The sequence below is a fragment of the Styela clava genome, chromosome 14 (assembly GCF_964204865.1).
Source record: "Styela clava chromosome 14, kaStyClav1.hap1.2, whole genome shotgun sequence".
NCBI lineage: Eukaryota > Metazoa > Chordata > Ascidiacea > Stolidobranchia > Styelidae > Styela > Styela clava.
The window spans coordinates 8,434,566-8,445,379 of NC_135263.1; the positions used below are offsets into that span (position 1 = coordinate 8,434,566).

The following is a 10,814-nucleotide window of genomic DNA, read 5'->3' on the forward strand; positions in this document are numbered from 1 at the left end:
CCATTCATTTACGAGAATAAAATTGGATTTATTGCAGGTATTTTGATTAAATATTTAAGCAGGAAATCAACCTAAAATTACTGAGCTTATCGGGATAACTTATATTTCTTCAAAGACACTTGAAATATGAAATATCATATTACATATTTCCCAAACCATCATAAAATAAATTTATCACTATTTACCTATAAAAGACAGTTCCATTATCTCCATCATCTTTATCTTGTGCTGATAAAGTAGTAATATCAGATCCAATGCTGATAGATGCACTGACATTTTTTATAATTAATGTATCAGTAAATATAGGATGATTATCATTGATGTCAAGTACTGAAATAAAATGAAGAAATAGTAACATATGATTGTAAACATAACATCTTCATCATAAAATCGTATTATCTATCCAATATTAATTATGTGCAAGACGATTGCTGGACTCACGTAACCACTGGTCAGTTGCGACTTCCTATGTCTATGCATCTGAAAACAAATAACTGGCTAACTAATCACATACCCGAATAGACTGGTAACCGAACGAGAGGCCGTGGTTTGCCATATGATTAAGACATCTTATCGACTTTCCTCTCCCCCGAGATAAATATATAAATCCTATCCTATCCTAATATCAGTTTCTATAACATTTGACAACAAATAGAAATAGAAAGGCATAGAAATTCATTTCTAATTACTTATCTTACTAACTAATCTATTTATTTGCATAAGTCCATTATAATCAGTTTTTACCATCAATATTAACAGTCACTGATGTTTTCCTGGGACCATAAGGTGCAGAATCAATGGCTTGAACAATAATTTGATGAGAAGATTTCTTTTCACGATCAAGTATTGCTGTTGTTGTTATTACTCCTGTCTCAGGATCAATGGAAAATAAACCTGGAATTTAAATGGTGGAATATGAAAGGGGATTGAGTAGTGAACATAGGTTCCTGATTACGACAGACGTCTTTTAAAAATCCAACAACAATTTTCTCTAGAATGAGAATGAAAATATATAAATATTTGACGCAATTCCAAAAAATATTCCAATAAATTCTGAATTCATATATTTCTATTTGGCGAGGCTGAGAGAAAAGTTATCTGTCTGTAAAAATCGGTCAATGGATTTAGGTGCACACATGTTGAACAATTATCAAAAAGTAATTGTAAATATCCCAACTTAGTTTATCTGTGATTTTTCGTAACACTTTTTGCTTATATAAGATTCAAACATGAAATTTACAATCTTATCTGAAAACTTGACAAGGTCACAGACAGATATCGTTTATTTTGAAATTGTTAATACCACACATTACTTAATAAGATGTGTTGAACAAAAAAATAACTGAATTTCCATTTTGAAAACTATATGATATTAACCAACATTGTCATATGTAACATCACCCATTTTAGCAGATCACTGCTAATATCAATTATAATTACCTTCAGGAGCAGTGGATGATGGTTCTTGATTTTCTCTTGTACCAGGATCAATAGAATAGGTTATTTTTCCATTTAATCCTGAATCTGCGTCATCTGCATGAACAGTCAAAACAAATTGACCCCTGAAAAAAGAAGAATTAAATTGAAAATATTATGCAGATTTATCAGAACATTTGGCAAAAAAATGCATAATGGTATCCCCGTCATTCAAAAATACAGTATTACTCACAGTGGTAATCCCTCACTGATTTCTGCATGATAAGATAATTCAGTAAAAATAGGATTTTCATCATTCCAATCTAGCACGGTTATATCTAAGACTGCATCACTACTTCTTGGTTGACTTGCATTGTCTGTCGCAACAATTTTCAACCGGTATGAACTGGTTTGTTCCCGATCCAATCGCTTTGTTGTCCAGAGTTCACCAGTTGTTGAATTCATTGTAAAGGAATTGTCTGTGTTTCCATCTGGAGAAATTGAAATTCATATTCATCTAATCACTGATTTCATCAACATTCTCACGAAAAATCCTATATAATAACAATACTTCCTGAAGTTCACCCACCTTGTATGCTATAGAAAATTTCTCCATTTCTCCCGCTATCCAAATCTGATGCAATAACAGTGTAAACAAGAGCAGGTCCAGGCTCATATTCAGGTATTTCGATGGTTCCCAGGATGAGTGAGCCTGCATCAGTATAAACTGCATCACCATCGATTGCAAAGTCAGGTGAATTGTCATTTGTATCCAGCACAGTGAGGTGGATTGTACACCACGTATAAAGAGAAGGAAATGCTCCATCATGTGCATACACTGTAAATAGTAATATTACATAATAAATGACAACATCATCAAATTCACTTATAAAATTGAATACTAATTTTGCAAATGATATATAGTGGCTTAGGGATTACAGGTGATATATCAGCATCAAGATGTTGAACATTCAGTCGAGTATAATGATAGCACTACTAATCTGATAAGCTATATGCCAGAACCGGATTGAACGATAGGCTATGGTTTGCAATATGGAAAATATGTATCATGATTTATTAACTTTTGTTTCCTTGAAATAAAAGTGGTACTTATTCTAAATACAGGACTAATACATATTTACAGTGAAATGAAACAAAAGCAGTTTATTTACCAGTCAATGAATATGATTCAATATTTTCTCGATCAAGTTGTTTCGTTGTCACCACAACACCAGTGTCCTGATTTATTTTGAAAGAATCTGATTTATCATGAAGTTCATAAGTTACTTTGCCATTTTCACCTGTGAGTTAACATTATCATATTAAAAGCAGTTTATTTAAACCTGGTTTTGTCCAAATTGAATGTCCTAACAAAATAAATGTAGAAAGATCGTCGATTCTCCTCCTCCCAAAGGGTAAATGCTAAAATTCTGAAGGATTTCTGAAGGATGTACATATTTGCCTGATGCAAAGCCATAAGAATCCAATTATGAATTGATAAAATTCACTCAAAAGCAGACAAATAACAACTGAAGTGCAATCTAATATGTTAAACTTCAGAAGCACTTAGTATAGCGACAACAACTGTGGACAATTTTCTTACAAGCACTGTGGCAAAGCAATCTCAGTGTTCTCCAAGTGCTCCATAAATAAAATAAAAATATGGTATGGATAATTTGGTATCAAGGAAAATTAGAATCGAAATTCTACCTGAATCACCATCAGTTGCAGTAACTTTAGTAACGAGACTTCCTGTGATTTGATTTTCTTCAATTTCGGCAAAATACAAATCTCGAGAAAAGTTTGGTGATTCGTCATTCACATCGACCACATTCACAACAAGAAGCTAAAAACAGAAAATACTTAAACTTTCAAGTTAAAAAAACGGTAAAATTAGCAAAAAGAAAACAGTTAATGGAATCTTACCTGATGTGACGTAAGTGGATCAATAGCTGAACTATCTGTAGCACTTATATTCACATAATGAGTTGTTGACATTTCATAATTCAATCTCCTCACCAATGTTATCAAACCTTGAGAAAAATCAAAGCGAGTAATTTGAGACAATAAAAGAAAATTTCCTCACCACAGGACTAGATGAAAATTTGACTAGGCAGTATTGAAAAAAGCCTAGGAAAGAATGCATGACAAAATATCACATTGGAGATATAACGTTATTAATGACAAACAAAAATATCATAATATGGTCATCATTGTCACCCAATCACAGCTTTAATATACAATTTCAAACAATGTTTGAATATTTACAAAATTTAATATTATGGCATATTTTTTATTGCGAATCATTTGCGATTTTTCATCTACCTCAAAAATAAAACGATAGAAAATAAGAATCTACATTCCATAAACATTATGATGCAATTAGAATAAAGTGAAAACATTTTACCTGTTTTTGAATTGATCTGAAAACTTTCATCTTTTTTACCGTTCATATCCCATTGTCTTATTATAGAGTAAATAACATGAGAATTTGGACCCAGATCGTCATCTTCTGCTAATACAGTTATAACAGGAAATTTGACTGGTTCATCCTGAAATATAGAACATGAGTGTATCAAATGTCAAGAATCAAACATTGGAAAGACAATTCAAAGTAACTCGAAGTCCTGGCTTGCTGATTAGTGCATTGTGCTAAATGTTAGGAATATGATTGTCATGCCACCTTTAATGACCCAGCGTGGGTTTGCAGGTTTGAAGAATCCTGTGGGGATAATTATGTTCGAGACTCGAGAGGATTTCAGGACATCACATTGTTGTAGGGTTGTTCATGTAACCGCTAGTCAGTATTGTTCGTCAACCATCAAGTCCATACATCTGATACAAATAACTAGCTAACTAATCCCATACTTGACAGGAACTGGTAACCAGACGATATTGGCTGCCCTCTCCTCCAAAAAACTCCTATCCCGAGAATTAAAGCAATGATGATCTTTGATTAGTCATATAAATGAGATATCGTGAATCTATCCAACCTATTTAGTTAGGCATGTTTTAGAGATGTATCACATCAAAATCATGCCTAATTGTTCATAAATAAACCAATTTTGTAAAAGTTTCGAAGAATAAAGAGAAGTTGCAAAACTATTGATAAAGAAAAAAAGAGAAAAAATAGACATAAAAATTCAAGAGATGATATTGCTTTTGTTTGAATACCTCCAAAATGAAAACATCACTCCGTGATAAAAATCTAGGCCATTTATCATTCATATCTTGAATAGTTACAAGAGCTGACACAGTTGTAAAACGGGGATTTGTAGAAGAACCATCGGTAGCCTGAAAACATTAAAAAATGATTTACGCAAGGAAAATTTATTTCCCAGATTGCCTTGAATATGAAATATTTAAGAATATTCTCATTTAAATTGTTATGGTTTCTCTAAAAAAAAATGCATTTTATTGCTTAAAGGTAGTTTCAACAATTCAGGCACCTAGGGTAATTTTGTAATACATTATTAAAATTAGTCACTGAGATTTATGAAGAATAGTTAAAATAAGCGAAAATAGGGTTTATCAGCTTTACCTTGATAACTAATGTATATGAGGGAATAGTTTCTCGATCCATTTCAGCCTTAGTATATAATTCACCAGTATAAGAATCAATATAAAAAAATTGATTTTGTGATAATGTTTGAGGATTTTTTCCAATGCTTGCTGTTTGATTGAGAATTGAATAAGTGATTTCTCCATTCTCACCAATGTCATTGTCAACGGCAGTAAACTTCCAAATCTGTAAAATTTAATAGTACATTATTCGATTTTCACCATGCGTGGAGACAATCTAATTTCAATGTTGGTGTATATCGTTATTTGCCAATCCCATACATGTCCTAGTAAACTAAACTTGTATTACTATATGATAAAGATATCTTGTAGTTTTTCCCAACTTCTGAAATTCAGTATAAATATGAAAATCCAATCCTATCTTCATACCTTTGTATTTTTTGCAATGTTCTCTTGTACAGGTATAGAATAAGAAGCAGTCGTAAACACAGGTGAATAATCATTCTCATCTTCTATATTAATTTGTGCTGACATGGTATATATATCATCAGGTTTCACAGAATTTTCTGCTGTCACCTGAATTTGAGGATAAAGAGATTAAATTGATGTTAATCAATTATTGAAGAAAATTATACAGTATTCTGCAGCACACAAAACAGGCTACAGTCACAATCATACTTTAATAAAAAAGCATGAAATAAACTTACACAACACTGCATGCTAGTCAGTCAGTCAGTCAGTAGTTTATTTTATCACATACCAAAAGTACACAATAGACAAAAATAACTACGAATCACATATAAAACAATACTTTCAGTGTGAAGGGAGGCGCGATAAACCAGAAGAGGTTATCGAGCAGCGTCACCCTGGGGGAGTGAGTCTAAAAATTAAATCATAGTGAGAAAAAAGTCAAACAGGATACTAGCAAAAGTCGTGAATAATAAATAAAATAATAAAGTCGAAGACGGCCTTTTCACACATTTTAGTGACCGATATCACGGTGTCACTCTAGTTAATATGAGAATGTGACTCCCGACACCACTGGTCGAGGTAGCCATGGTAACAGCAGTTGGGAGCTAGTTCAGTGGTCCTTGGTATAACATAGAGCAACATAGACCATTTGAAATCATTCATAGGTACATATATATTTATATATATATATATTTGCAATCCTGAGTTTGCACTATCTTGAACCATCATAGGATATGTTTTATATACAAATGAGATCACACAAAAACGTACCAAACAATTATATTTCGGGTATGTTTATTGATAAATGAAATCTTTACCGTAATTTTGTATTGTGGCATCATTTCAAAATTCAACTCTTTGGTTGTTGACAATTCTCCATTATTTTGATTGAGGTAAAAAACATCATATTCATTTCCTTCCGTGATTCGAAAATTTGCCAAAAGTACATTACCATTGTGTACGTCTCTTGCAACTCTGAAAAGATAATCAAACATATTATTTTATTAATTTTTGTTTAAATGAAACTAGAGAATGTAATAATAATAACACACAGAAGTTATGCATACCTGGTAGTGGGAGCTTTAGTATCAAAGCTGAAAAACAAATTTTTGTAAAATTATTCATTAATCGTACAATTAGCCAAATCACAGTAAAGCTACATAGGTCATCATAAGCATACACCAAAATTTGATGAGACTGATGAGAAAACCATTCAAAAGGGTCCAGTAGAAAACTTGTAAAAGAAGGAAACCCAAAATACATGGGCACTTTAAATCGATTCTGACCCACCTTCCCAAGACATCTCCAGGTGTTGTTTCACTGGCAGCATAAAACACATAGCTGTTTTCTTCCACTAAAGCACGATTTTCTATATTTTGAATAACTTTCACCTGGAACATGAAGTAAAAAGAAAATCAATTTTAGTATTTGAAAAGAAAGAGACAGAGTAGGAAGGTATATAAATTACTGAGGATAATGAAATGAAACACAGAAATGAGTAAGTTCGTTACCTCAAGACTGATTGTTGAAGAACGTAGAGTGGAACCTTGATCTTTAGCTTCAATAGTGAGTGAGTATGAGTTTCCCTGAAAAAAGAGAGAAATGTGAGTATTTTCCTATATAATCTGAAAGAGGAGTAAGCTAAAGGCACCGTTCCTTCAGGAACCCTGGCGACGGGTCCAGCAATTTTCAAGCCCATAATAGTTCTCCACAGGATGCAAACCTGCCAACCCATGCGGGGTAATCGAATGTGTGATATCAAGAATATTTATAGCGCACAACAGAATGCACTCACTGTCGAACCAGATACATCAAATGAATAAAAATGGCAGAGCAAGCAAAATTGAAACAATTGATACTTACAGCAGTAAGTTGTTTGCTTGTGGTTACTCTACCCGTGTCAGAGGCAACTTGTAAATTGTTATCAGCTCCTGATAAGATTGAATACTTTATCAATCCATTATTACCAATATCCTTATCAGTTGCTTGAAGTTGAGATATGAAAGTACCTGAAAATAACAGCAATCAGACTATCAGAAAGTTAGAAAGGAGCAAGTAATGATTGTGGGCTATAACCCAGTATGAATGGAATATTGACAAATGAAATTTGAATAGGATTTACCTATTTAACCCAGAGAAGAGAAAAGGCGATAAGACTTATGCATACCTAATCATAGGGCAAACGACTGCCTCTCGTCTAGTTACCAGTCCATGTCGGGTATGGGATAAGTTAGCCAACTATTTGTTTCAGATACATGGACTTGTTGGTGGATGAAGACGTAACCGACCAGCAGTTACCTGAACCACCTTACAGCAGCAAAGTGTCCAGCAATCCTCTCGCACATAATTATCCCCGCATGGGATTCGAATCTGCGAACCTATGCGGGTAATCAGAGGTGCGATAATGAACGTAGTCCTAATACTTAGCACAATGTACGAAATAACTATTGAGTTATTTGACATATACCGGTACCTAGATTTCGAAAATTTCAATTGTTACGACCATTGAGATCTTTTGTTGTTACGGAAACAAACAAAGAAGTCAAATATCTATGGATAACTGACCTTTGGGTTGTTTTTCCACAACAACTGACAACACAGGTGCAAATTGATACAGAAACTTTGGTGAATTATCGTTTTGATCTTCAATATATACTCGGATCGATACTTGCGACATGAGTGGTGATTTACTCAAATCTCTAGCTTGTATTGTGAGAAGATGGCTGGAGGCTGACTCGTGATCAAGTTGTTGAGTGGTTGTTATCTCACCTAGCAATGTAAGAAATGTAAACAATATAAAAAGATACTTAAACTTTATTTCTGTAATAAACTTGCATTATTCTGTGAATGATAATAATTAATGCATCAGTGTGCAGAAAAGCAGTTTGGCTATTCAGAAATAGAAAAACCGATGTCCTTCCAAAATCAAATGGCTATATTTATCCATGCAGAGCGAGTGATAGCAAAATTATATACAAATCGCAGAAGAAAAAACTCAAACAAAGTATTTCTCAGTTCGAATTTAAATGTGCGGTTCAAATTTATTTAAGCTTGTCTAGGCCGAAATTGTAAAATGAGGGACAATGAACTTATAAAATGTGTGTTGTCAGTTAAAAGACATTTTCTTTCAATTACAATGAAACTGATGATTTTTTGTCCAATAAAGTAGTTTGTTGTAATTGTTTACCTGATACGGAGTCGATTTGAAAATAAGGATTTTCAGTTGCAAATGAATATCGTAAGTCAGAATTCTTTCCAATGTCATTATCAACTGCAGTAACAACACCAACTTTTGAACCTGAAAGTTTCGAATAGAAATGACACTATTATGAAAATTCACAAACTTATCAATGTAAGTTTTGAGCCAATGACAAATCCGACAAAGTAAAACAATTTTCTAGCATTAGTAGCAGGTATCTGCTTGTCTAGAGACCTTTTCATAATTTATAAAAACTAACCTTTTGGCATATTTTCTTCAATGCTAAATCTTGTTGATTCCAAATCAAAATATGGTACATTGTCATTGACATCAGTCACAGTAATGTTAATGGTTGTCATGGCAACACATGGTGTTGTGAAGTCTAGTGATTGAGAACCTTCAGCCATCAGCTAAATTAGGAATGAACAAATTGTAAGAAGGATTAAATTGCGAAATAAATTGACATTAATGAATGAAAATAAGTTTAGTTACGGATGACTTGAATAGCGTACATGTACAAATAATGTTCAAAAATTCATGTAAAGGTCAATTCGAACAATTGTCTATATTTTAGATTAGCAAGGCATGGAATGAGGGAACAATTTATAAACAATAAAAGTCAACCTCAAACTGATATCGATCCTTCACTTCTCGATCAAGTTTTGTAGTCAAATATAATGATCCATCCCAATATACTCCGAAAGTGAAAGAATCAACACTCGGAACCAAACGATAAACTATACCAGCAGAGGGGGTAGCAGAAACGGTCCTGAAGCTAAAATAGAAATGATTGATTGATAAACTGTCTGTGCCAAAATGCCTGTTGCTGCAAAATCTGTAAACTGTCAACCGATGGTAAACCAAAGCGCATAGTAACCTGATCAAAAATCCAACTTTATGAAGCTTTATAATAGTATTATTCATCATATTTTTACATGTTTTAATATAAAATTATACCTGATAGCCAAATCCGTATCCTCCGGAATAGAAATGGAATAAATGTTGGAAGAAAAAGTAGGACAACTTCCATCTGGTCTGAGAGCTTGGATAACGACTGTACCAGAAGTAGATTTTGGTGGATTTCCATGATCGGAAGCTTGAACCAAAACACTGTTAAATAAAAAGAATATGATTCAAATTTACTGGATTAGAAGGCTTAATTATATATTATTATAATAATAATATATATTAAGAATAATCTTATCTTAAAAGACAAAATAGTTGAAAAGTGATTTCTATGCGACAATGTTGCATGTGACTTATTGTTTCCATATTGTTTTTGACCAATTACTTGTGCCAATCATCTAACAATATTGTTGATTATAGTGGCAATATGAGAAAAGTGGATAAGATGACTTAGAGCTTATTGTACAGAGATATCGGTAATTAATGGAGCCAAATTCGGTGTGCCATCCTGCGAGAAGCAGAACTTGCAAAACGTTTAACTGAGTGAGGCAATTGCCGAGATCATTCCATATATTGCGCTTTTAATTAAGTAAATTTGGGTGCCATGGAAATAAATTAAATATAAAAAATCCCTATTCCGAGCTGACAGGAATCTAACATTCATTTTACGTCATTTGGTGACGACACAGTACTGGTTGCGTTACTTGGATAGCCTGGATAACTTTGCTGTGAAGTCAGACATATATAGACTTGTAGAAATTGGCTATGCGGTTTATTTGAATAACTCATAAGGGAATTCACCAAAATTGAGATACGAACACGTGCGCCCAAAGCGACGTAAATTGTGTTTCGAGGAATGAAACACGCAGGAACCGCTCTCGATTACGTGCTGACGTAATGCACGCATGGACATGTAAACTATCAGCAACAAATAAAATAAAACTTGAAAGGCATTTCTGAAACAGAACACGTACTAAAAAGGATACGAGTATGGCTATCATCGAGACCGAACTATTCTTTTATGGCCCAAGTACAGGGATAATCATGCGGTTGATGACAAATTATATGAATTCTAAAATTAAATACATGAACGAAACTGCAAAGATGCATTAATTTATCCTTTATATTATTTTTCCACGTTTATAAGGAGTGAGACGTCACAGATGAGATTCGGATGCAAAAATTAAATAAAACGAGATCGCAAACTGGTGAAGCCAACGTACAGTGGCAAGATCGGTGAAGAATGGCTAGGACACATACCAGAACAATTGCGGTGTACGTTGGAATTGAGATAGAAATT

General features: G+C 33.4%; 1 protein-coding gene across 1 annotated transcript in view; it reads right to left on the reverse strand.

Annotated features, from left to right (window-relative positions):
- Positions 1–10,814, reverse strand: part of LOC120341357 (protocadherin-16-like) — a 70,227-nt gene that overhangs the window by 14,208 nt on the left and 45,205 nt on the right. The window contains exons 18-39 of the mRNA XM_039409846.2: positions 9,566–9,718; positions 9,233–9,383; positions 8,868–9,018; positions 8,597–8,707; positions 7,975–8,178; positions 7,273–7,418; positions 6,921–6,995; positions 6,700–6,800; positions 6,477–6,503; positions 6,228–6,384; positions 5,368–5,514; positions 4,958–5,164; positions 4,591–4,710; positions 3,824–3,968; positions 3,343–3,449; positions 3,127–3,262; positions 2,589–2,717; positions 2,006–2,254; positions 1,670–1,907; positions 1,441–1,562; positions 745–894; positions 186–330 (exon numbers count right to left, since the gene is read on the reverse strand). Coding sequence (XP_039265780.2) covers positions 186–330; positions 745–894; positions 1,441–1,562; positions 1,670–1,907; positions 2,006–2,254; positions 2,589–2,717; positions 3,127–3,262; positions 3,343–3,449; positions 3,824–3,968; positions 4,591–4,710; positions 4,958–5,164; positions 5,368–5,514; positions 6,228–6,384; positions 6,477–6,503; positions 6,700–6,800; positions 6,921–6,995; positions 7,273–7,418; positions 7,975–8,178; positions 8,597–8,707; positions 8,868–9,018; positions 9,233–9,383; positions 9,566–9,718 — 3,171 coding nt within the window. The remainder of the gene's footprint in view (positions 1–185; positions 331–744; positions 895–1,440; positions 1,563–1,669; positions 1,908–2,005; positions 2,255–2,588; positions 2,718–3,126; positions 3,263–3,342; positions 3,450–3,823; positions 3,969–4,590; positions 4,711–4,957; positions 5,165–5,367; positions 5,515–6,227; positions 6,385–6,476; positions 6,504–6,699; positions 6,801–6,920; positions 6,996–7,272; positions 7,419–7,974; positions 8,179–8,596; positions 8,708–8,867; positions 9,019–9,232; positions 9,384–9,565; positions 9,719–10,814) is intronic.